This window comes from Taudactylus pleione, unplaced genomic scaffold, assembly GCF_031769625.1.
Source record: "Taudactylus pleione unplaced genomic scaffold, aTauple2 ptg000726l, whole genome shotgun sequence".
Classification (NCBI taxonomy): domain Eukaryota; kingdom Metazoa; phylum Chordata; class Amphibia; order Anura; family Myobatrachidae; genus Taudactylus; species Taudactylus pleione.
In genome coordinates this window covers 9,972,152-9,999,501 of record NW_028285128.1, presented here as the reverse complement: position 1 = coordinate 9,999,501, position 27,350 = coordinate 9,972,152, and the positions used below count along the sequence as shown (strand labels likewise).

Sequence of the window (27,350 nt, the reverse complement as noted above, 5' to 3'; positions counted from 1 at the left end):
AGGGAAACCATGCAGTCACACAACCATAGAAGGAACCAAACAAAACAGCAAGTACGCAGCGCTGGGCGGGCGTCCAGTGTCCCCTGTGGAATCGGAGAAAGGGATTTATCGGTAAGTACCAAAATCCTATTTTCTCCTTCATCCACTAGGGGACACTGGAGTTCAAGACAGTGGGGACGTCCCAAAGCCAACCTCCTGGGTGGGAAGCGCGGAGAACTTGCTGACCCCTTGGCCAAACCAAAACAGGGACCGCAAAGAACCATAGGCCCAGCGGAAGCTGAGGATTAAGTGTCGTAGAGCACAGGAGACAAACACCACTCCTTGCTAAACAGTCATAGAAACTTCCATAACGTACAGGTTAAGTCAAAAGGAACAGAACGGCTGGCGAGAGAACAAAGACAGTTGAGAAACGTCAGAACCAGTTATCTCAAATGAAATAGACCAAACCGGACCGTTGGCAGCCGAGAGCCCCAACAAGAATCCATAGAAGGGCCGTAAACAAGAACAAACTCGAGAAACCGTACTAGAGGCTATACAGGAAGCTGCAACAGGTGCAGACAGCAGAATCCCAGCACAGCTGGACATAAATCGTATATACAGAAGTATAACAATATCAATATACAGAGCTAAACTTGTCCACAGACTCCAAACAGAGTATGCAGGGAGTCAAAAGACTAGACCGAACAGTCGCCCTGAACCCTCCTTGAGGTCCAACTACAACAAAGTTGTTAACCAGCGGAAGGGTTAGGCCATAGAAGTCTCCAAAGAGTGGAGATCCCACTGGGCCTGAGACTGAGTCGAAATAGAGATTATTGAGACTACAAGACCCTTCAGAGGGTCAGACAGCAGTACATCCCATACTGAAAACAGGGATAAAACAGCAACTGAAACGCTGCCGCTAAAAAGAAAACAACTTCCAACATGATGGAAGTGCCTAGTCAGTACCAACTGCTGGCCCGAACCCTACCAGTAAAAGAGCACGAATGCAACAGTCAACCAGGGAGAGCTACCAATATAGGGAAGCATCCAGTCAGCAAGGCTAGAGCACTAGGACAACCATGAAAGTACCCGTCAGGTACCTGTCAGTGTGATCAAATATCAACAGATATAGAACAGAAAGCCCAACCAGGCCCCCTGCGTGGAACATAGTGACTGTTACACATCTATGTAAAGATGTGCACTAGCCCATAGGTGCGCTTCGGTCCATAACCCCAACAGATTCTAGTAGATAGTGTCACTAATCCAATGTTGTAACGATGCACCCACACACCAGGAAAACTCTAAAGTGTAGAGCCAACTGATTAAAAGAGTGGATGGCTGCTAGGACAGCAGCTAGGGTGCATTAGGGAGAATAACACTATGTATGTCAGGTTGCATGGAAAATGAGCCTCTTCCTAGGCATCAGTGAGGTATGCTCTTACCTTTGAGCGACCAGAATCCCTCTGGACGCTATGTAGAATGTCACTGACCTTTACCAACACACAGCAACCTGCCACGTTAGGAATAGAGAGTAGCTTCAGTGGGCCAAGACCAATGCTCTACAGCACGGACATCCATCTGGAGATGTGCAGCATAAAATACTGTGGAAACTAGCAAAATGTTAGTGGAGACAAGAAAGTCGTAGAACAGGACTCTATACTTGAGCCTGTTCCATAAGGGATGTGTATCTGTATAGTCGTGTTAGACCATACATATACCCCTAAAACGGTCCGCTAGTGTAAGTCCTTACATAAATATGTATAATGGTGAAGTGCGTATTATGCCCACCAATCTAATACCACCCAGGCATTCGATCCTGGGACCCTTCTGTTACTGGTGTACTCCCCTTATCAGGTGAGCCATTTTATCTCCAGATGAACCCGTTTTTGAAGTGGGAATCAAAAAGACGACCTCAATGCTGTGAGGCAGTAATACCACCGCACTAGCCGCGCATCACTAACTTCCTCTTGTATGAGCCACCGAAGGGAGCACAGAAGATATAAATCTATATAGATGCACATATGCATACCCTCTAACGTGAGCACAGAATGAAAAAAGGTTTTAAGATCAGCCTATAATGTAGTATATGGTTTTCACATATATGCATGGGAAGAGTACTGCTCCTCTCAAAGGTAAGCCAATGTGAGGCATAAGCCTGGGGAAGGGACCCAAAAAAAGAGCTAACCCTGAGTGAAGGGTATGCTATAACCATAAGTTCTGGCCACAGCACCAGAATAGTGGCTAATACTATACATTTAGGCAAGGTAGCTAGTATACCATGAGATAGCTCAGACTTTAGATGAAGCTAGGCACCCTTTGTGATAGATGCGGTGAGGCAGTTCCAAGGGGAAGTCTGACAGGGGGTAATAGCAGGCGCTGCAATTGGCAGGACTGTGTCTCGTCAGCACAGCGCTACTAGCCGGGATGTGCACCAGCTGAATAACTGGCCCCTCTCAGAACCTCATAACGCGGTGTTATAGTTCAAAAATAAAAGGGGATTGGGCTAGTTCCCATTCTACTAGCAAACCAGCCATCACTATACTCCTGTCATCCAGTGACAGGCATCCCTACCGTTTGCGCTGAAGGACTCCCAGCGTGGGATGTGGAGGGGATAGGAGACCACGCTAAAGCACTCCCTGCTGCAGGTAGTGCCTAAGCTATACTACCTGCGTGCAGGAGATGACAGTAATATTTCTAAATAAGAACATGAGCAATAATTAAGAGCCATGAAATGAACGGAGCCCAAGGACAAAATTCACCCCAGCCTGTGTATGTTCTATAACTACTGTCCTTAGAAGGGAAGCAGGGGGCGCTGGAATACCGCTCTGAGTGTGCGAAGTGTCACACTCCAGTCAGCACAGCGCTGCTAACCCCATTAATAGAACTGACACTACTTATATCGGCAGGTGGCTCTAGGCCTTCATGATATGAAGTGTACACAAGGGCCCCTTAGAGACTCATTTTATTGAGATATGCGACAATAATATGGAGTACCAGAATTGATATTGAGAAGGGTACCTGTACTTAGACATATAACGCGTTTGTCATCCCAAGTATTCATACAAGGAATGGGTGTCTAATAAGTTTGCTACCAAGTAATAATAGGTCCTCTGAACAGGGCGCTGTAGATATAGACTGACGGAAACCGAACTATAACCCCAGGAGGGTGTAAGTACGTATCTTTATATACATTTGTGGACATACAAGAAGGCCCCAGGACATGTCCATACTGGAAGCAATGCCTAAGAGTATCACTATGTAAGCCGCATCACATGACTAGTTTATAGAGCACCATATAATATGTATGGAACTAGGCTACAGCTTCTGGTAAGCCCAGGCGGCTTTCGCATGCGTGGAATTATAGGTAAACCTAATGATAGTGGAAGTATAGGCATACCTACACATATACATAAATATATATATGAATGTATACACACACACACACACACACACACACACACACACACAACTCAAACCCCAAGGAGAGATAGTGTAAAGCGGAGTTATTGTACCAACTAGCGCATCAGGAGAGCCAGCAACCAATCGCAGCCTCCTTCTTTCAATATGCTAGGTATCCGACATAAAACTGATAAGAACAGATCCTACCTCTGCTCTTATGGTAAGGCTAAGAAGCGATATCCACATATGGATACGCGTTCCTCATACAAATATATATATATATATATATATATATATATATATATATGTATTACATATACATACACCCACATATATGTACACACATACACACACGTGGCTTACCTCCACTCAGGGAGACTGCTCATGTACCGCATGTGGCCGTCATTCTGCTACTGCGTAGGGGCAGGATATTTTAGCAGCGTGCTGTCCCCGACTGGTTTTGCATAAAGCGGAAGCATCCAAGGCTCCTAATGAAAAACCCCTCATTAACTGAACCTCTCTCCTGCTAGACCGGAGAGGGTTCATGGGAGCACTGATGTTGTTCTAGGCCTACAGTTCCCGGTATTCCCAGGCGGTCGTAGGCTGCTATGGCAGGGCGTGCCGGTCATACATCGCTACATTGGGGAGCTGCATTTGGTATAACGTTAAGGCTATTAGCCCTATGCTATAGACTAGCCAATAGGGAAGCCTGCTCAGCCCCGCCAGGAGCTGCGGGATGCAGCGTCTCCTCCTGAGTTTAGATGAGAGCTGCTAATAGCTATTTGGTGGTTTCACTGGGGACTGAACCCAGGATGTGATAACCACTACACTATGAAACCTCAGGTAGTGCTGCAAGCACAGGGAGTACACACAAACTCCACACAGCAAAGGGCTGCGGAGGGATCTGAGCCTACAACGTCAGCGCTGAAAGGCAGTCATGTCAACCATTATCTGTTATAGAACAATGATAGCAGAACCACGCTGCTCTATGTCCAGCAGGTCTGTAACTTTGACTGTGCCTCAGCTGCCTATACTAGCTCGCCCTTTGAAAAGGCAGATGCAGCGCTCCTGTTATGGAGAATGTCGGGCCTCCACGCGGTGCTTAAGATGATTCTTTGCACTTGCTGCCTGGGGCACATAGACTGTACTGGGGAATACAGGGCAAGAGGGTGCACGGTGCAACAGAGACTCTCCCGCTATCATCGCACCACTCCCCTAATCAGAGACCTGACTCGCAAGCTGTGGTTCTATAATCCGCGGTGCAGCGTCTCCTCCTGTAACAAGAGGAGGGACATTGCAGGTAGACAGGCGCGCTGTAGCGGCATCTAACGGGCGAGCGGGAGATCAACCCGGCGCCGGTGTTCTTTTAAGCACTGGCGCGGTGATTACAGACAGCCGCTGAACGGCTCTGTTAGGGTGCGCGGTGCCCCTGACCATGCCGTCGCCGGAGCTTCTACATTACAAGCCCCGGCGCAGTACAGGGAAGCTCCTGCTAGTGGCGCGCCTACCGCAGCTACCCCCTCCTGCTCCCCTCTGGGGAGGAGGACCCGGACTGCGGCCTGTCAGCGCTTGACCTCGCTGCAGTGCAGAGCACTGAGGGGGAGAGCCCGCCTTAACGCTGAGCCACAGACGCTTTACAAATGGTACCGCTGAAATGGCGGGCTTAACAGTGACCGCTAGCGGCATGTCACTGAGCCCAGCTAACGTCCACTGCTCCTGCTAATCAGGAGCAGTGGTCATACTTACGGACTGCTGCGGCCGGGATGCTGGGCTGAGGGGGCGGCGTGGAACCCGGACACATGCCGGTGTTAGCAGTGGTGGGTCCTCGCAGGGTCAGATGACTCCATTATGTGTGCCCCCTCCTTAGGGTCACCGGACACAGGCTGCAGTAGCCGTGTGGTGCCCTTCCCGGCGGCTCCCACGTAGCAGGCAGACTGCCACAGTAAGCAACCTGCCTGTCCTCAGTGCTTGTCTAATAACTAAAAATATATATGAGAAAGGCTGGAGACAGCCTGATGTGCGACCGGCTCTCTCGGGCACATTCTAAAAACTGGGGCTGATGGGGCATAGAGGGGGAGGAGCCAGTCACACTTCTAGATTATTTAAAGTGCCAGGCTCTGCTCTACCACCGTCTATACCCCACTGTCTTGAACTCCAGTGTCCCCTAGTGGATGAAGGAGAAAAGACTTAACAGACTTAGTCTGAGGCCTTGTAGTGGGCATAGCTGAAAGCGGTAAACTTGTCGTTAGTAATACTGCCAATGTTACTACAATCTTGTCAAGGTCAGGACCAAACAATATCAACCCTAAAGATGGTATCTGCACCTCTGCATTCCCAGAGCGCAGCCATAGAGTATTACGGAGGATACAGTCGCAGCCGGAACTCTGAAAGTTAGGAGACTGGTATCCAATATAGGCATTTCCACCTATGACAACAGCATATATTACGTGAGCGACCAAATACATTTGAACCCCCGACGTGTTGGAGGGGAAAAAACGTTACAAATGCATCAACCCAATATGCAATAGTATTAACCAACCATGCTATAGCCATGGTAGGATGGGTAACAACTCCTGAAAGCAAGTATACTGATTTCAGGTCAGAGTTACCACCTATGGATCCGAATAATCTGACCACGCAGGAATGGGAGGCGTAGTAACGTCTGTAATCAGACGAGTAACACGCCCATCCCCCCCAGGAGGGGCTCGTGATGACCCTCAGGGAATTTGGGACAGGAGGCCAAACACTGTTGTAACACCTCCTATCTGGCAACAGCCAGAGTCCCGCTATGCGATCCACCCGCTAGTCAGCAACAGGGAACCCGAAGGCACGCAATACTGAGGGTGTATGATACAGGTGCAGGTCAACATTCACTCTAACCAGAATGGACCTGCTACCAGCCCTAAAGCAGGGATAATAATACCTGAAATAGGCTTCCCCCCGTGTAAGAGGGAAAGAGCCCCGAACAGTACCCAGGTCACGGCAGAGCCAACTGGGAAGTAACCACAGGGCGTCAACCACGCCAATTAGCGTTTCGTAGAAAACGACATCCACCCAGGGTGGCTGTTGTGGTAATCCCTGCAAGGGGAATGACAGACTATTGTGGCACCAGGGGGAATTCATATACTGCGAAAAACCCCTGCAGGGAGCGGTAGTCTGTGTCACAGGGGAAGAGTGCAAGAAGCTGCGAGATACCCTGAGATGAAAAGGGCAGTATGGTGAAGTAACCCCAAGTGAGGTACAACAATGGGGCCCGCCCGGCGATCCGCAATTGAGAGGATCCCGAGAAAACAAACCGCCCAAGGGGGTCGTGAAAGAGGCCAGCACCAGATGACGCCACATACAGAACCCTTTATGAGTCAAATCCTCCGCACTAACACCTGCAGCACATGACTTGCAGGATAGTAAAAATGGGTGCAGTATAACGCTCTATCTCCTGGTCAGACATATCTGACCAATCTTGGCGGAAATATTAAGCAGCACTATACTGGTCCTGACTGATGCCAAAAATTAGCTGCAGGGACCCATTTTCAGCGTATGCAACACACAGTTCCATCTAAAATATGGCAACGTGCAGCACGCAACAGTATGACAAACCACACAAATATTAACAAGTATATAAATGTGAGGTCTCAGAACCACCCTAAGTACAGCTGTATTAGGGCAGATAAAGAAAAGGGATAGATATACACTGACAGGTGAGAGAATAAAGTACAGTCAGCACTAGCATAAGTCACATACAATGCAGATATATACATATATACATAAACATGTCATATAATATACTGCACTATTACACTGCATTCAACTGCCCAGATTCAGTGTCTGGGAAGGCTACAGCGCTGTGTACACTGACTTGATGGTGAGGTACGCAGGGGGACTGGACTCACTGCCATCTCCAGAGATTTCTGCTGCACCACAGAGATAAAATGGCCGCTGGAGACCTCAGAAGAAGCGTGGCCCGCGGAGGAAGCAGCTCACCAACTTAAACTGAGGTGCCTCTGGCTTGGGGGTGGGGTTATAGGGAGAGTGGACCCAGTGCATCCTGGGAGCTAAAAGCTTTAACTGCGTGGTGCCCGGATTTGGTTCCCAACCTATACCCCAAGGTCAACCCTGTGGACCCCCTATGGACCCTGAAGTAGAAATTGCATATTAATGTTAAATATGTCCACAAACTACTAATGTGTGATAAAAATTATCAAAACGTCTGTTTGATACTTTTCTGAACCTTTAGATTAGACTGCAATACTTTAGGACACTGGAATCAGAGATAACTGTAAAACTTAATTGAATATGGTTATATGACGGGACAATAAGAGCATTACAACTAGACTTAGGGGGAAGTCAACCTGCTGGGTTTTCAAAGTCATCCCATCCTTGGCAGTTTCAGAAAAATGTATGGCTTTGTATTTAATATTATTGCTGGTTTAAATCCAGTGTCCAAATCTGACGAAAATGGTTTCAAAAGCGCTACATTATAAATGCACCCCTTAATATGTCCTGGCCTTTTTTAGGATGAATAGAGCCCTTATTTAACATTGATATACCAAGCCTTATGGTGCATACACACGATCAGATTTTTCCTTCAGATATGAACGATAACGATTTAAAAATCGTTCAGTCGTTCATATCTGAAGGAAAATCGTTCATATCTGACATGCCTGAACGATGGACGATCAACGATGCGCGTTCCCGTTTGTCAGATAACGATATCTGACATCTGATGGGTTTGCAGTCAGACTTGGACGATTCCATTCATTTTAATGCAGTCAAAAATCGTTCAATCGTTCAAAACTTTGGTAAAATCGTTCAAATCGTTTAATCGTTCAATCGTTCATCTGACAAATCTGACCGTGTGTACGCTCCATTACCTGTGCAAAGATGCATCCATTGCCTGTGAGCTGCCTCCAGGAAACAGGACGGAACGAGATATTGTTCCTTTGGTCATTAAATTGCAGTGTGTACGGGCAATCACGGATGGTCCAGGACAAAGAGAATTTGTCCCACCCATTGTCCCGATTGCCTGTCATTCTGATGTGTACCAACCCTAAAGGTGCCCACAGACATAGCGATCTGCACACGATCAGCCGATGTGTACGATTTGTGTACAATTTCCCTTAAAACTCTCCCCGGCAGCTCTGCACACGATTTGGTGTCCAATCTTCAAACGAACTCTCCTGCATCCAGACTTTCACAGTGCATCGTGTCCTAGATTGTCAGATCTGCCCTACTGCACGGGAGATCTGAAGATGTGATGTGCGACCTGCGGGGACGCGCATTGTATCGTGAGTGGGGACTCACGATTTCGGCATATTTTACACTGTCGTTCCAATGCGTCGGAATCGGCCAGATCGAGTAAAATATCGCTATGCGTGTGGGCACCTTTAGTGTTGATACGTTCCAGTGGGTTGAGACTGACTTCTGGCTTCAAGTTATGAGGAGGGGCCGCCATATTTGCTACATGTGAGAGCAAGGTTCCAAAGAAGGCGAATCCTTAAGCTGTAAAATTCACTTTTAAACTCTGGATGTGTTCAGTATGAATACAGCAAACTTTAAAATGCATTTAATGCATCACATGCCATACATTCAATGGCATGAAATGCATTAAAAGTCAATTTAAAGTTTGCTATGTATGTAGCCATTTAACAAGACTGCAGACGTTGCAAAGCAAAATAAATATTGAGCCTATAATTGTATAAATACTACTGCTGTAATAAGTGACTGAGCAGCTACACAAGTCATTCTTCTGACAGCGATCACAAAACATACTATAACAGGGGACAGTGGAGTTCAATACACTGGGGTATAGACGGGTGGATGAGTGGAGATGGCACTTTAAATTTATAAGTGTGACGCCTCCCCCCCTATCCCCCAGAAAATTAGAGCCCAAGGAGACGGAACAGAGTCATAACATACAACTGAGAAGGAGTCAAACAAGAAAACGGCAAAGCCGAATAGAGCATACATAACCAGAAACATTCAACATGTGTACAAAACAGATTACAATGGCAGGTAAAGCAGCGCTGGGCGGACATCCAGTGTCCCCTGTTGGAATTAGAGAAAGGGATATTACTGATAAGTACCAAAATCCTATTTTCTCCTTCATCCACCAAGGGACACTGGAGTTCAATACAGGGGACGCCCCAAGAGCCCTGAGAAACCTGCAAAACCCTGTGACCGAAACTAGATTCCGAGGCCGCACAGGTATCAAACCGATAAAAACTAACAAAGGTATGGACCATAGACCAGGTGGCCGCACAGCACAACTGGGAAGCAGAAGGGCCCCGACAAGCAGCCCAGGAGGCTCCCACGGAACGAGTGGAATGGGCAGAAATAGTGACCTGAGGAGTCCGGCCACCAGAAATGTAGGTCTGTCAAATGACTAGCCAAATCCATCTGGCCATCGTCTGTTTGGAAGCAGGCCAACCTCGTTTGGAAGCATCATAAAGAACAAACCATGCATCAGAACTCCGTAAGGCAGCGGTACAGGCCACATAAATCCGGAAAGCCCGAACGACGTCCAGGGTGAGTGAAGATTGAGAAGTATCCGACAATGCTGGAACAACAATCGGCTGATTGATGTGAAAGGCAGAAACCACCTTCGGTAAAAAGGATGCCTTAGAACGGAGTTCTGCACGACCATCGTGAATAATTAGATAAGGAGGCAGACAAGAGAGAGCTACTGGAAGTTTGGAGAAAAAGTTAGTACTAAGTTAAGATCCACGGGGCTGTATGTGGGATAAAGGGAGGCTGAATACGAAGTACCCCTTGCAAAAAGTCTGAACCTGCGGAAGGCAAGACAGCGTTGGAAAAAAGATCAACCACGCCGATACCGCAAGCCAGCCTCCAACCTCGACTGAAGGAAAAGAAGAAGGAGTCAGAAAATCCGAAAGGCAGTAGTGTGAAATCTCCATTGTTCACACCAGGCTACATAATCACGCCAGATACGGTGACAGGGAGCCGAAGTGATCGGTTTACAAGCACAGAGCATGGTGGGGATCACAGTATCCGGAACACCAGTGCGTCTTAAGATATTGGCCTCAACAACCACGCCGATAAACGCAGCCACTGTAAGTCTGGGGAAAGGTAAAGACCCTGAATTAGAAGATCTGACCGAAGAGGCAACGGCCAGGGATCCTCTATTAGGAGCTGCTGAAGATCCAAGAACCAACCCCTCCATGCCCAGTACGGAGCCACAAGGATGACTGTTGCCGTTTCACTCTTGATCCGGTTAAGATCCCGTGGAAAAAGAGAAAGAGGAAGAGGAAGGGGGGGGGGGGGTGAGACAGGCACACAAGGTTGTACCTCCAAGGAACTGTCAGAGCATCGATTGCCTCCGATTTCGAGTCTCGAGTTCTGGAACAATATCTGGGTACCTGATGGTTGTGTCTGGAGGCCATTAGATCTACTTCTGGCATAACCCACGTCCTTGTTAGTTGATGGAAAACTTCCAGGTGAAGGACCCATTCTCCGGGATGAATGTCCTGACAACTGAGGTAGTCGGCCTCCCAATTTGCCACTCCTGGAATGAACACTGCTGATATCACCACCAGATGGAGCTCTGCCCATTGAAGAATACGATTTACCTCTCCCATGGCCATGCAACTCCCTCCTTGACGATTTATGTATGCGATGGCCATCAGGTTGTCCGATTGGACGCGGACCGGTTGACCATCCAGCAGAGGAACGGCTTCCTGAGTTCCAGGACATTGATCGTAAAATCAACCCCTGTCGATACCAACGGCCCTGGAAGTGATGGTCCGAAAACATTGCACCCCAATCTCCGAGACTGGCATCTGTTGTCAGAATTATCCAATTCCAGAGGCCGAAACGACAACGTGCAGTGAGGTGGCTGAACTGAATCCACCAAAGGAGGGAAATTCGTGTCTGAGGTGACAACCGTACCAGGCGGTGCATATGATGATGTGATCCGGACCACTGAGTCAGGAAATTCAACTGGAAGGGACGAGAATGAATCTTCCGAACTGAAGAGCCTCGAAAGCTGCCACCATCTTCCCTAGAAGACGAATGCATAGGTGAATGGACACCCGCCTTGGCTTGAGAACCAGGAGGACAAGCTGACAAATTGCATGAGCCTTGTCCACAGGGAGGAAGATCCGAAGAGCAGCTCTGCCCTACCTCCACGGGAAACCGAAGAGGCACCACGAGAACAACATCGAAAGGAATGAGGAGACCTGAAGGAACTAAAAGAAAGACCTGCCTGAGGGCGATGCGGCACAGGAGCAGTAGAGGGCAAAAAGGTAGACTTACCACCTGTAGCCTGGGAGATCCATTTGTCCAATTTAGGTCCAAAAAGGATATCCCCAGTAAAAGGAAGGCCTTCCACCGCTTTCTTGGAGCCAGCATACGCTTGCCAGGATCGCCGCCATAGAGCTCTGTGTGCAGCAATAGCTGACGCAGAGATCCTGGATCCGATCTGACCTATGTTCTTTAGATGCCTCACCAAGGTATACAGCAGACTCACGAATGTGTTCCGCTAGAATAATAAGTTTGGATCTAGACACTCACGCTTCATGTCCACTTACCAACTCCTCCGCCCATCTTTCCATAGCTTTGTTGACCCAAGAGCCAACCAACGCAGGATAAAGTAATACTCGTGCCGCAAAGTATATGGATTTTAAGGAGGATTCCAACTTACGGTCGTAACTTTCCTTAAGGGCTGTAGCCGCAGGAACAGGTAACGTGGTCTTTTTGGAGAGTTGAGAGACCGCCAAATCTACTGGAGGAGGAGCTTCCCATTTTTCAATGACTGTCTTTGAAAACAGGTAAATGGACAAAAACCTCTTGGGCATCTGAAATTTCTTGTCAGGATGCTGCCAAGCTGTAGATAATTGTGCGTTTAATTCCTCTGAAAAAGAGAAGAAAATGGAAGACCTCTGTTTTGTTCCAAATAAAGATGCATCTGAAGATACCGTGACTTCCTCATCTGGAATTTTCAAAACATGTCGGACTGCCAGGATAAGGGCCTCCACTCCCTGGACGCCCGAATCAGAAGTCTGCTGAAGGTTGTCACCGTCTGAATAAGTCTGCAACTCACCTTCCTCCTCCTCCTGCGAAAGAGGCTCTACGTCAGGAGCCCTCCAACTGGAGAACCGCCGGGAGAAGCCTCTTCTTGGAAGGTCGAGCAGATGCATTGACCCCAGAAGAAGAGGGAGGAGAACCAATGCGCTGAGCCATACCCTCAACAAAACAGGCTAGGTCTCTTGCCCATCCAGGCTCTTTATCTGAGACAGGGGGCTGGTTTTACTAGCAGATTCACTATCCCTGCATGCAGCGGCCATTTCTGTGGATAGATCAACCATAACCCCCGCCAAATTAGATATCCAAGGTGGCACAGAGGCTGAATCTGAGGAGAGCCCCCCAACAGTCACCCCGGAATGACAAGCATCACATAGGGCCGTTCCATCAGCACTTGCCTGAAATAACTTTGAATTACACTTAGAGCAAGCAAAAATCTTGAGATGCCTTTGCAGCGGTCCCTTTTCCTATCGTGATGTAGTGGACAGATATACACACACACACACACACAGACAGAACAGAGGAAACTCACACTCAGAGGAAGAGAGGAGCTGGTTACAGAGGGAGAAGAGTCACTATATCCCTCCCTCATGTATAAAACACCTCACTCAACAGCCCAAAGGACACCCCAGTGTACTCACAACCTAACAGGGAGAGTGATGGAGTGATCCTGCCACAGCCTCACAAGATGCTGTTAGCATCTGCTGTCTCTGCTATAATAAGCGCCTGTTAGCAGCAAGATGGCGCACCAAAGAGCTGAGGGGCTTTTCTGGCACTCTCCTCCTCCTTCCCTCTCTACCCCCCGCTGCTTGTAACAGGATGCGGTTGTTTAATGTGACATGGACACAACCTCTATAATATGTTGTGGCATGTCCCTTCCCTGAGCTAGTGTCAGGGTGCTTGGGACACGGACACTCACTCTACAATAGTGGCGACGGGTCCCCCTGAAGCACCCATTTAGCAGGCTGACAGATGCAGCGCAGTGACTTCCCATTGGTAGCGCTACCTGCCTATCACACACAAGGCAGGAAGCCCCAGGGGGATGTGTTTTCTCCCCCTGGGGACTGCCAGTACGGGTTGCGATGTGCAGAAAGTATGCATCCAGTGGGAATCCGGTCCCCTGACTTTTGGGCAGCCCATCCCGGCTTCTAGGGGCTGCAAGCAATGCAGTCTCTAGAAGCCGGTATTTTGACATGTGTGGTTCCCCACTGCCTCTTGTGTGCATGCACCAGTCCCAGCACCTGCCATATCTATTACGCAGGCGCCGGGGCCAGATTGGCCAGGAAGTGTCTTCTCCTCTCCAGACTGCAGGGCAGCCCCCCTCATCCAAGAGGGTAGGAGCCACTGCTGCTTGTGTGGGTGACCCTGTCCTAATACCAGGTTGGTCCATCTTTAAAAAAAAATAAAAAATCTGACCCCATTACATTTGGTCTAAGTGGAATGATTTGTGAGGGAGTAGGTCTTGGAAATACAAATTAAAAATAAGAAAACTCCCCGAGTAGCTACTTGCTGGAAGATCAAGAAGTTCAGTTTTAGCTTCTGATATACTGAGATTGTTACTTACCTTGTGCACTGTAGCTCCTAAACTGGCCAGGACAGACAACACTTCTACATCCACTTTGCGACTATAGGTTTGTCCAGTCACAATGTATGCCCTAGAATAACAAACATACCTGTGATACTCTAGACCAACTCATGGCCCCATAAAGTGTATGGTCTGATCTCTAGCTAATTTGAAATGTCAATCATATCCTTCATTATTCCATGTCCTTCCTTCTACATCCATGGTAATATCCTAGCTTGTATATTTTATCCCATATCTCCTGGCATGAGGTTTTATTTCTCTTACTCATTTATTTAACAAATTGCAAAATTTAATGGTGGTCACCCAGAGATTTCTCTCTGGGCCTGATTCAGAGCCGGACGCTCTGAACGAGCGCCTGCTCTGAATCAGGGCGTTTTTTTTTTTTGGTGCATTACCACCCACAGCTTATGCGAGCGTCCATGATGATGGTTGCGATGGTCAAGACCATCGCGACCATCGGGCTTGCGACGAGACCCTGCGGTAGGGTCACGCTGCCGCAAGCCCAGGAGTGCTTTTGGCTCTATCAGAGCCAAAATCACTCCCACTGACATCACTAGTCAGTGGGGCCGGTCCCAGACGGTAGGCGTTCCCATGGGAACGCCTCCGTCTGGGCAGCCACGCCCCGGCACGCCCACCAAAGAGGGCGTGCTGTCACTCACCATCGACAGCACGCCCCCTTTGGTGCGAGACCCCGAGCGACGGTTTCCCAGTCGTTCGCCGGGTCTCGCGCATGACGGAGCAGCCTCCTTCGTGCGCATGCGCATTTGGGTACCATCGACCCGCTTGCGAGCGTCCTGTGCTCGCGAGCGGGTCTGAATGAGACCCTCTGTTCCCAAGGTTCTTATAGACTTTGAAGTCATACGTTGTGTAATTAATGCTTGCAGTAAATCATGGATCCTGAGTTGGTTTAGGGAACAACTTGTATGTTAGAATATAAATGGATTTCATACACTAAAGGCGAATCCATAGACGAGAAAAATGAGCGATTGAATGATGACATCGTTATCGTACAATCGCTCATTAATCATGCAGAAAAAATATCGGCAACGATCAGTGATGCGCGTTCCAGCTGGTCGTGATCGGCATTTGTCATCGTCTGAACATGCAGGCCAACCTGTCGATATGGACAGGTTGTGCATGTTCGGAGATGGGGGAGGGTGCCTGCGTGGAACGACATATCGTTCAGTGTGGGCACATTATCCACTGTACAGGATGGTGAATGATTGAAATGTTGTAATCGTACAGTCGTTCCACTCTCGTGTAGTGGATACGCACCTTAACACTTGTTTGGCCGAATTTGAAAGATTTTACTAGGCACAGCAAGTGTCAGCAGATGACTGCACGCGTGGCCACAAGCAGACCAGATTTTGCAGCTGTGCATTGTGGTCCATTATATACAAATGTATATTGCAGTCTTTATTGGTCTAACTAGTCGGCATTATCACAGCCTCATTGGATACCTTAAGATGCGCAGATTTGCTGAAGCGTTATAAAACAACACATTACTGGTTGAAAAGTAATTAATTTATTGTTCAATCGAAGTGGGATATGAAAGTGGCATGGTTGTCACTTTAATCTTATTTATGGTAAACACACATGTTCCCGGTCACAACTAATCCTCGCGGTGGTACAGTGTTTAATATTTCTGCCTCTTAGCACATTGGTTCGATTCCAAATAAGGCCCTATCTGTATGGAATTTTTATGTTGTTCCTGGGCTTTCCTCCTGCAATCCAAAAACATACTGGTAGGTGAAATGTGCCTCCTGCAAGGTGCTTATGTGTGTCCATATGGTAGGAAATAGACTGTAAATTACACTGGGGGAGGGACTAAGGTTTAGGACTAAATACTCTCTTTGCAGCAGTAAGTATTATGAACGCACTATGGATATAAATTATGAACTTGTGATTTATTTATTTTACCTTTTAAATCCTGCCATACTGGTCACCAGTCTGTCCAATTCTTCCACCTGAAAACATGAAACACACTGAATTCCTGAATCAACAAAAAAAACCAGAAGATTTTATGACTTTTCTCCAAATTTTTAGGGTAAGGTACTTTGTGAACAAATATTCTGCCAATAAATGGAAAACAAATGGAATATAAAGGACACAACTACAACAACGGCAACACAATTAGCAGGATCTGCGTAAGTAATCCCCTTAATATGTAAAGCATTACACCTATGATGGAAGGCTGCACAATGCAAATCTGAATTACACTGTATCATTACACACTCCCAAGCAATGTGATAAAATGACACAAAAGCAGATCCAAAAATTCACATAATGTGACCTGGGAGGTTATACCACATGCACATCAGATTTAACTCTGTCTCTTGTTCCCTCTTCTGCAATGCGAACAATGTTCTGAAATTATAAGGTAAAAACTAAATGGGTTCTCTGGATCATGGCACCTTCTCATGGTCACCGTCAAAAAGCTGCAGGAAGCTGGCCTGTGTTCCAGTCGTACCCTTAACCCCTCGAAATCTGAGGTCATTTCTGGCTCTCTCCAGATTGTGCAGGTCCATGCATAGGTCTTGTAGCCATAGGCAGCTACGTTTCCCCACAGTAGTCAGCTGGGCTGGTCTGCAAAGAAGAGTTTGTAATCACTCTCAATGGTCATTACATTGAACATGTTCTAATTTACTGGCACACCACAGAATACCAATACATCATGTTATGTCAGCAACAAAAGCTGCATGTCCCTGCGATATAGCCCCCAATATCAGAGTGCAGCGCCGGAAAATGATCAGACCATTCCCAAAAAAACAGTCAGCCTGTGTGTTGTAACCTGCTTACCATACTAGCTGGCCCCTTTCAGATATTCGGTCTGAGCAACCAATGAATGATTCTGCAATTCAACTAGTGTGTTGCCAAATGGGAAATGCTTGGTACTTCAGCCAAGACATGCACATGAGTCTTCAGCATTCATGTATGTTTTCCCAGAAAGACTTATGGATAGAATAAAGGATCAATTTGTCAAAGCCATCAATTATCTGGGGCACTGCCCAATATATTCAGATAGCAATAGTATGGTTTAGCACAGGGGTAGGTAACCTGTAGCACTCTAGCTGCTGTGGAACTACACATCCCAGCATGCCTTGCCACAGTTGTGCTATTAATGTATGATAAAACGGTTGTCCGGGAATGCTCGGATGTGTAGTTCCACAGAAGCTGGAGGGCCAGAGGTTGCCTACCCCTGGTTTAAATGCTACAGGGGTGTGGGGAGTGGTACACACACACACACTATCTGTGCAATATTTGTAGGTGGTATATACACATGAAAGCTACACAAAAATAGCAATAAATGAATGCTTGCAGAATAAGAAACTCATAAAATAAACACTTAATTACTACAGAAGTAGTTAAACATATAGACACATATATAAAAAGTTTTTGTATAAAAACAGAAAAGTATATATACAAGGGCTGATTGAAAGGTAATGAGACTGCCCCTGCTTTTCTGTCCCATAGGTAGACGTGGCAACGCTATGTTTGGTTATTGTGAAGCTCATACATAGATGTGTCTGCACCCGCGGTTGCACTGCTGTAGTCTTCTTTGTTTGGTCACAGCGAGTGGGAGATCTTCGTATGTTTCGTCATGGCGGATGAGGAAGATAGGTCTGTGAGATTACATCAGAGATGTGTTATTGAATTTTGTGTAAAACTTGGAAAAAGCGGAAAAGAAACTCATGAAATGTTACGGCAAGCATACGGTGGAGAAACAATTAGCAATGCTGCAGTATTTCGTGGTGGAAGCACTTCAAAGAGGGTAATAGGCGAGTGACTGAGGAAGCGTGTCCTGGGAGACCATCCATTGCGGGAACAGATTGCAACATCTCCGCAGCTTTGGCAATGTTGACAAGTGACAGAAGGTAACATTACGCAAACTTTCGGCTTCACTTGGCATCTCATTCGAACGGGTTCAGCGTATTGTGACAAAGGAACTGAAAATTAATCGCATGTGTGCCAGGTGGGTACCCAGAAATCCACAGAAGAGCAGATGCGATGGCGAGTTGATTAGTGCAAGAACACCATTCGAATGTCAGTGAGGATACCCGGATTTCCAGACATCGATTGTGATGTGTGACGAATTGTGGATTCGTCTTTATGATCCGGAATCCAAACAACAGTCCAGTGTATGGAAACATGAGAATTCGACTCCGCCAAAAAAATTCTGTGCGGTTCCTTTGGTGTGTAAAGTCACGCTTCTGCTGTTCTTTGATACGCACAGTATGTTCCTACAGCACTGGGATCCCCGTGGACAGACAATTAATGGTGACTACAATGCAAACGTCTTGAAAACCCATTTGCGTTGAGCCATGAGAAAGAAAAGACCACATTTGCTGTAGAAACAGTGTTTTTTGTTCCAAGACAATACCCGACCACATGTTGCTGCTGTTGCATTGGCAGCACTGACTGAAATTAATGGAACAGCACTGGAACACCCTCCATATAGCCCGGACTCAGCGCCCTGTGATTCCTGGTCATTCCCAACCCTGAAAAAACAAACGCGTGGAAAGAAGTTCTCAACAGATGATGAAGTGAAAAATATCACAGCTGCAACACTAAAAGTGATGTCACAAAACAGTCTACTGCACGTCTGAATCATTGTTGAAACGCTGCAAAAAATGTATTGAATGTGAAGGACGCTACTTTGAAAAAGAAAAATATTCAGATCCTGTGGAGTCATCTGATTCTGAATAAAAAAAATCAGTCTCATTACTTTTCAAACAGCCCTCGTACTTATTTACTTTAGCATGAAACAATTTAAAGGAAAACCTGTACACAGCAATCAGTGTGTATCATATGACCTGTTCTGCAACTTAGCGGTCACATGATGCAAACAGCATGAAATATATAGACAATCTCAACACAGGAACATTACATTTTGTAGAGCACAGCTCTCATATACAAACTGTCTTCATTTACCTCAAAGAGACTAGAGTCTCCCGCATAATACGGACTCCGTCTGAGGGTTATATACGACCATCACTAAATTGCCCACGTATTTGAGGTAAACATGGCCATTTCTGTGGAACCAACAACCTTTCTCAAAGAACTGTGACCGTTTTGCGTTTATACTCATTTTTATTACGTATTGAATGCTGTTTAGGCAAAACATTTAAGCATTTACAGATCTCTGGACTATTATTTTTTGTACCTGTTCTAATTTATAACGTATGCCGGTCAGGCAGATTCCAATGGATTTTAGTTTTCTGGACTTTTTGGTCTGTTTTGACACAATGCTTTTAAAATAAAATTCGAAGTTTAGACCTTGGCATACTTCTATAGTCACAGTGTGATTAGCTTTCTGGGATTCAGAATATATCATTATAAGCAAAGATTGCATATATTTTCTATGTATCTTTATATTCATTATAACAAATTATTTACTTTTATGCTGCATTAAAAAGCAATTATCGTCTGAGAACCTATTATATAGACACGACCCCCACCCACGTCCTTAAATCCTAACCTACCACTCCTTTTACATTACGCTTTTAAGGTTTTGAGCCACGGAATATAAATCGTGATATCTACCCATGATATTGCATTTATTTCTATTGCGGTTTTAAAACTATCGGTGAAATGCGCAGAAGATTGGCACAAACTGCGCCTTAATATATCTACCCCTTACAGTTTATTTTGTCTTTAATTTAGAATCTACCATCTCCTTTGTTGACAGGCTCACTAATACCACTAGCATTATATGCAAATGTCAGGGAGGAGACATTGAGCAGGCACCTAAAAAAAAAAAAAAGAGATGCACCCTGCCACTAGAAAAAATAAAAACATCATCAACTAAGCAATGTTTTGAATAATTGACCTAAACACCCCTATTTCTTGATGTGACTTCTTACCTTTATAATTGAGAAGTTAAAGTATTGTAACATGTTCTATTATAATGTGGCCTCTATATATATTATATATATATATATATATATATATATATATATATATATATATATATATACTGTGATTGTAGTTCATGTATTCAATTTAACAAAAATATGCAGATATAAAACATAGAGGGGTCTATTTACTAAGCAGTGTTAGGAGACAGAGTGAAAAGTGATAAGGAGCCAGCAAATCAGCTCCTAACTGTCATCTCACAGGCTGTGTTTGAATAATGACAGTTGGGAGCTGATTGGCTGGCACCTTATCACTTTTCACTCTGTCTCCTAACACTGCTTAGTAAATAGACCCCATAATCCAGTAGTCCTATCAATAATAGAAAACTTTTACGAACTCCACCTCATAAAATGCTAGCTATTATATAAGGACTGTACATGGGGAGGGGACATGGGGCAGCCATACAGATTATACTGTGATGCAAACAGAAAGCAACTGTTCCACTGCAATACAAACAGTTACTTACTGGTAATGGGTGAATCCTAATGTTGGAAGGTCAGCATATCTTTCTGCAAAGTCTGCCAGGCGGCTTATGACCCGAGCAAGCTGTGATACAGAGACAAGACAAACACGTTACAGAATAGACAGAAAACATAAGTATGATTCCTTCTAATGGGTCTTATTCTGTACGTGGGAAACAGATGTAAAGTTCTAACCTTTGGAAGAAGTAAGTCAAAGCCATCACGTAGAACGATAAGGTCCTGAAAGCACGAGAAAGGTGTATAGTGAGAGACTAGACATTATTTGAATGTATAAGTATACATCCCAACATGACCCTCTCCAGGAGGGACACAATGCTCTGGGGTCCTGGATTTCCCTGGTAAGAGGTGGGGCTGCAGCACAGTTCAAAATTCAAATAGGGGAGCCACACCAACTGTCATATCACACACTGCCCAACATCACTGGCTGGGACTCACTGGCGGTTGATGTGACCGCCCTATTTGAATTTTGGACTGTACTGTAGCCCCACCCCTGGAGCCGCCACCAATCATAAATGACCAGGGAAGTCCAGGACCAGAGCATTTTGTCCCTCCTGGAGAGGGTCATGTTGGGAGGTATGGTATAAGTATCAAAATATAAGGAAAAGCTCATGAAAGATATTGCAGCTGATTTTAAGTTGGACGAAAAAAAAAGCCCTTTTTGAATGGTATTTTTAGCAAGATGCATCTTCTAATACATACAAACTTACATATACTGCAACTCCACACTCATACCCCTTTTCCACCTAAATTCCGGGTGTGACCCGGAGTTGGAACAAAGTTCCTACCCGGATCAGACCCGGAATTTTGCCGGCGCCGACTCGGGATATTCCCGAGTCAGCGCCGCTCACACCGCAGTCGGGTCTGCATAGACCCGGCTTTTGCGGAGTGAAAGTGGTCGCTTGGAGATGACGTCATCTCCAAGCGCCACTGAAGCCGGACCAATCGGCCGGCTAGCAGCGCACTCCAGGTCATCGTGACCCTGAGTGCGCTGTTCTCACAGCAGGGTTTCACGGGCTACGCCCGTGTTAAACCCTGCTAGTTACCTGGGTTGGATTGCCGGGTCACTCGACCCGGCGATCCAACTCTCTCCACTTTTACACCAGGGAGCTGCCCGGGTTAACCCTTCAAAAACCCGGGTTTTAGCTCCGGTGTAAAAGGGGTATTACAGTGCTGCGCTAGTCTTGAATGACCGATACTTGCGGAATTAAATACTTCTGGAAGTTGTGCGAGTATGTTTGACAAATTTTGCGCAAATGCACTAGCGCCCAACTAAAACATCCCGATAGTAGCTTGCTCAATGTCTTCAATATCAAGAAACAACTAGTCAAATGCAATACTCACTGTATTGTCTCCTACGTAACAGGAAGTGGCCCCCAGATGAATAATAGGAGCAGCTCTGGGGCAACAGTGTGCAAAGGTATGCACGTGTGCCATGACATCATGCCGCAGACGCTTCTCCTCCTCAGCTGCCATCCTAAAGTCTATGTTCTCCAAGTTAGACTCCATCTCCTGGATCTGCTCTCCTGTAATTGGCAGCCCCAGACTCTGGGCAGATGAGGGAAAACAAAGTTATTCATTTAATATATCTGCTAATAAACATCCATTTGAACATATTGGGCCACATGTAATAGGGTGAGAGTTTAGAAAATGTGAGTTTAGCAGTAACTTCTCACATTGGTCGGGTTTTATCTTCAATATGGGAAAACATCTGGATTAGCGTTTAAATCGTGAATTTTTTAGTCTAAAAACATGCGAGTTTTCATGTTCTCGGACTTTGTCACAGTTTAAAAAGTGTGAGAGTTTACTGCTAAGCGGTCACATTTCCTAAACGCTCACCCTACTAAATTTGGCCCAATGTCTCCAAAAGCCATGAACTATTTCAACTCTGTTTTTATTATAAAGAAGAGATACATGTTCTTTATATTATTGTGTTTCTACTTAAGGTGCGTACACACGGTACGATAAAAATACACGATATGAACGATAACGATATTGACCATATCGTTATCGTTAATTTTTTGGTGCCTACCAACCCACAAACGACCAGCGATGTGCGGGCACGTATGGACGATAACGATATAGACCACCGCCCGTGCATGCAGGCCAACCTGGTTGATAACGACCAGGTAACATAGGGACCCGCAATTGCTGGCCCGTCGTTGGTGGGTTGTGCTGGATGAATGATAACAATCATCCAACACACTGGGAAGGTGCAGGACGAGCAGTCAGCAATATCGTTATCAATGACTGATCTTACCGTGTTTACGCACTATTAGAGGGGTCATTGACGCCTGACGGCAGATATTCAATTGATTGCCGCTTGGGTGCGACTGCATGATCTCTGCAGTCGCACCCAATTAGCTGAGGTGGCGAGCAGAAATCTGCAAAAAGTTATCTGTTTGGGCGCCCTAACAAGGACTTTGGACGCTTTACACGGCTCAACAATGTGCATTTGGGCGCGACAAGCACGACCAGTAATGCAGTCGCGCCCGATTGGCAAAACAATTAAGCTGCTCAGTCGTAGGCCCATTATTTATGTCTGCCCAAAAACAACTGCATTCCCCTACAGTACATTAGAGTACTGGGAAAGAAAAGGTGAGCGGTAATGGATAGGGAGGAGAATAATATACACAAGAAGCTGGTGAATGCAAAACACTAAAATTGAAGATTAAGGTAAAGTTGGGGAATCTGACTACACGGTATGGATAAAGACTAATAACTATAAAATAGCTAGTGGGAAACGACGTTGGAAAATGGAAGTGACCTTTGGTAAGACACAAGGTAAGGAAGGAATGGCATAATAAGACTGAACAAAAAGCAGGCATAAAAGAGATATAGGAAACTGAATTTAGAACATTTAATTGTCTGAGGACATGAGCCGTTAACGTGTGACAGGATGTTTTATAAATAGTCCTATTCATTAAACACCCACGTGTTCTAACAAAGGTCCTAATTGTGAAGATAAATACTAACCAATACACTATATTGCTAATAACACAAACAGCTGTCACTGGGTCTCATACAGGGCTTTAAACAAAGCTATCAATGAAAGCCTTTTTATGGCTGGGACATATAGAAGAAATGAATAACACTTTACGTGGGGTAGGAAGATGACTCCGCAGCTAAAAGGTTAAGTGCAGAGAGCATGCTCTTGAGACTAAAGATAGACTACAGTTATTGCCACCTCCAGCTTCACTATAAATAAACTGGAGATCTTAATGTTCTGGCTGCACACTACAAGAGAAAACCTGTATATGTTCCCCCCTCAAACATCACTTACATTTACTGGATAGGAATAAAATAAAAAAAATCTTAATAAAGATATAATTTACATCAAAGGCAGGAAAAAGCAGACTATTATATATCATTTTCTCTACACATTTAAGTTGCTAGCAATAGTTGACACTTAACAGTAGTATCACTTGATGCCAGCCACAATAAGGGGAATATTGTAAATAAGAGTAAAATAAAAACATTTTTAAACTACCAACAGTTCTCACCAAGACCCTAAAGCTGGGTACACATCAGATGATACCAGCCCGACGGGACCCGACACGTGCATATGTACTTGCCGATGCCGGGTCCAACTGGGGGGAGGGACGCGACTTCAGAAGGGCCGACGGGGGATGTCACTAACAAATCGCCGGAGCGCACATATCATGGCTACACACTAGATGATGTATGTGATATGTCGCTCCGATCTGCGGGAACAGACAACATATCTATTAGTGTACCCAGCTTAACTGTACAGTATGGAGTCTGTATGCTTCCCCTGTGTTTGCATGGGTTTTTTCTGGGTACTCTGGTTTCCACCCACAATCCAAAAAAATACTGATAGGTTAATTGGATTCTGACAAAAAAATAATTAACCATAGCGTATATATGGTAGGGAATATAGATTGTAAGCTCCACTAGGGCAGGATCTGATGTGAATGGCTAAGTAGTCTCTGTACAGCGTTCCTTAATATGTGTGCGCTACATAACTGTTAATAACTTAAGTGAATATAGCATGACGACTTCCATTAACGTGCAATATAAGAGTGACTGTAGTACCATAACGAACTTGTGTGATATCGCAGACAAACTCTAAAATCAGCAGTTACCACAGATTTATTGTAAATACAATATATAATAAGAACCCTAACGCTTTTATTTTAAAGAGAAATGTTAGATATTCTGATATGTCTGACAGCCTGGCAGGTGTCTTTATTAGTATATTGAGCAATGCACATACACAGTACACACGTGTTGCACAGATATATGCAGCGCTAGCGGACATGAGGGTGTATATGAGCAGTATACACACGTGTTGCACAGATCCATGCAACATACAATGCTATGCTCTAACATGGATGGATGATGTTGTATGGCCCCGGGTAACCCAGATCGTGACTGCAGGTACTTTACCCGCTGAGCCTGCGCCAAAAACAGCCACAGCCTTCTCCAGGTCTGGAATTTCTTGCTGTCGCTGAAGTTGAAGGCCATCTCCCGGCTGGCATAGCGGGACACCAGAGGGGATCGGTAGCGCAGGACCTCCTCCGGCCCTTGGGCAAGCGACGACGCACTGCCCGACACCTTAGCGCCCGAGTCTCCGCTGCCCGCATCCATCTCTATGAAACACGCAGCAGACTACACTGTAGAACTAGAATGAATAACACCTTGCCTCGTCCAAGATGGAGGCTTCTCTCTGCTTCCTGTCACTTGCGGGCGCTAGAACAGCCATGTTGGATGAGGCAAGTTGTGATGAATGCATTGTGGTAACTACGGCAACCTTTATTTTATTATTTAGTGGGCGTGTCACAATCGTTATATTATTATTTGTTATTATTGTTTATTTATATGGCCCCACAAGTGTTCTGCAACACCTTACAAAGTATATAAATACGAATAAGTAGGAATATCCATTCGCAGTGAATTTATGTTTATAAATCTAATTTTATTGCCTAACTGAAGCATAATTTACCATGATATAAAGCAATACAGTAAAGCATATACTTTTAATTGCTTTTATTTGTTTGTAAATTACGTAGGAAAGGTGACAAATTCCTGCTTCAGAAATGGCACATTTATGTGTTTGAGTTGTACATACAATACGCGCAATGCAAAATGAACGTTTAAATGCATCCACATGAGGATGCTTTGTGATGTTCCTGGATATTTTAGCTCCCTAGCTATGGCAGGCCTGGAACCTGCCCTCCACACCTCTGTATGTCTGTCCCCTGACCAACCAGTGCTCATGGTTTGGGCTGGTAGTAGCAATTATGGGTATGGATGGAAGAGTGTGAAAGTCCACCGTACCAGTAAAAAAACCAACACAATGGTTTGACAGTATATTGAGTATAAGCAGGGGCTGGCTGGCAACTTTTAGCCTGGGGGGCAAATGCATGCAGGCGGCCCTGGCAGAGGAGTAGCGTGTAGCTACGGTGCCCGAAGAACGTGCGTGCTACGGCGCCGCCCCCCCCTCAAGTGTTTCAGGGAGGAGGCGGGTCCATATGGGATTAATGTAAGGTAAAAATAAAGATTAGGGGCAGCCCCCTGTCGTAGTGCCCATATGCAGTGCCCCCGTGTGCCACAGGAGATAACACCCTTATGCAGGCCTCCAGTAGTGCCCCCAGTAGTGATCCCCCCCTATGCAGTGCCCCTTGTGCCCCCAGTAGTGGTCCCCCCTGTTCAGTGCCCCTTGTGCCCCCAGTAGTAGGCCCCTTATATAGTGCCCCCAATAGTGGTACCCCCTATGCAGTGCCCCCAGTAGCGGTCCACCCCCCCATGCAGTGCCCCCAATAGTGGTAACCCTTATGCAATGTCCCTTAAATAGTGGCCCCAGGTGTAGTCTCCCCCCTATGCAGTACCCTCCGTAATTCCCTTTATATAGAGCCCCCAGCAGTGGTCCCTCGCAGTGCCCCCAGTGGTAGTCCCCTCCCCCTATGTAGTGCCCCTAGTAGTAGTCCCCGCCCCCCTATGCAGTGCCCCTAGTAGTAGTGCCCTCCCCTTGTAGTGCCCCCAGTAGTAGTAGTAGTCCCCCCTTGTAGTTCCCCCATAGTAATCCCCCCCCCTTGGTAGTGCCCCCATAGTAACCCCCCCCTTGGTAGTGCCCCTATAGTAACCCCCCCTTGGTAGTGCCCCCATAGTAACCCCCCCCTTGGTAGTGCCCCCATAGTAATCCCCCCCTTTGGTAGTTCCCCCATAGTAATCCCCCCCCTTGGTAGTTCCCCCATAGTAATCCCCCCCCTTGGTAGTGCCCCCATAGTAACTCCCCCCTTGGTAGTGCCCCCATAGTAATCCCCCCCTTGGTAGTGCCCCCATAGGAATCCCCCCCCTTGGTAGTGCCCCCATAGTAATCCCCCCCCCCTTGGTAGTGCCCCCCATAGTAACCCCCCCCCTTGGTAGTGCCCCCATAGTAATCCCCCCTTGGTAGTGCCCCTATAGTAACCCCCCCTTGGTAGTGCCCCCATAGTAACCCCCCCCTTGGTAGTGCCCCCATAGTAATCCCCCCCTTTGGTAGTTCCCCCATAGTAATCCCCCCCCTTGGTAGTGCCCCCATAGTAACTCCCCCCTTGGTAGTGCCCCCATAGTAATCCCCCCCCTTGGTAGTGCCCCCATAGTAACTCCCCCTTGGTAGTGCCCCCATAGTAACCCCCCCCCTTGGTAGTGCCCCCATAGTAACCCCCCCTTGGTAGTGCCCCCATAGTAACCCCCCTTTGTAGTGCCCCCATAGTAATCCCCCCCCTTGGTAGTGCCCCCCATAGTAATCCCCCCCCTTGGTAGTGCCCCCATAGTAGAGAGAGACTTAATAAAAAAAAAAAAAAAAACACTTACCTGAAACCCCGCTCCTGGTCCCGACGCTTCCACCGGCTCCTCTGGCCGCTTTGCATTATGGGAGAGACGTCGTCATGACGACGTCTCTCCCATTACCCACTGCGGGAGCCGGAAGATGGCTCCCGCAGTGGGAG

At 46.3% G+C, this 27,350-nt stretch overlaps 1 protein-coding gene across 1 annotated transcript in view; it reads right to left on the bottom strand.

The window, feature by feature from the left end:
- The window catches only part of ADSL (adenylosuccinate lyase), a 52,020-nt gene extending 26,885 nt beyond the window's left edge, over positions 1-25,135 (bottom strand). The window contains exons 1-7 of the mRNA XM_088456938.1: positions 24,808-25,135; positions 21,742-21,945; positions 20,575-20,619; positions 20,385-20,464; positions 16,417-16,588; positions 15,923-15,969; positions 13,982-14,072 (exon numbers count right to left, since the gene is read on the bottom strand). Coding sequence (XP_088313064.1) covers positions 13,982-14,072; positions 15,923-15,969; positions 16,417-16,588; positions 20,385-20,464; positions 20,575-20,619; positions 21,742-21,945; positions 24,808-25,008 — 840 coding nt within the window. The 5' untranslated portion in view covers positions 25,009-25,135. The remainder of the gene's footprint in view (positions 1-13,981; positions 14,073-15,922; positions 15,970-16,416; positions 16,589-20,384; positions 20,465-20,574; positions 20,620-21,741; positions 21,946-24,807) is intronic.
- Positions 25,136-27,350: the final 2,215 nt, after the last annotated feature.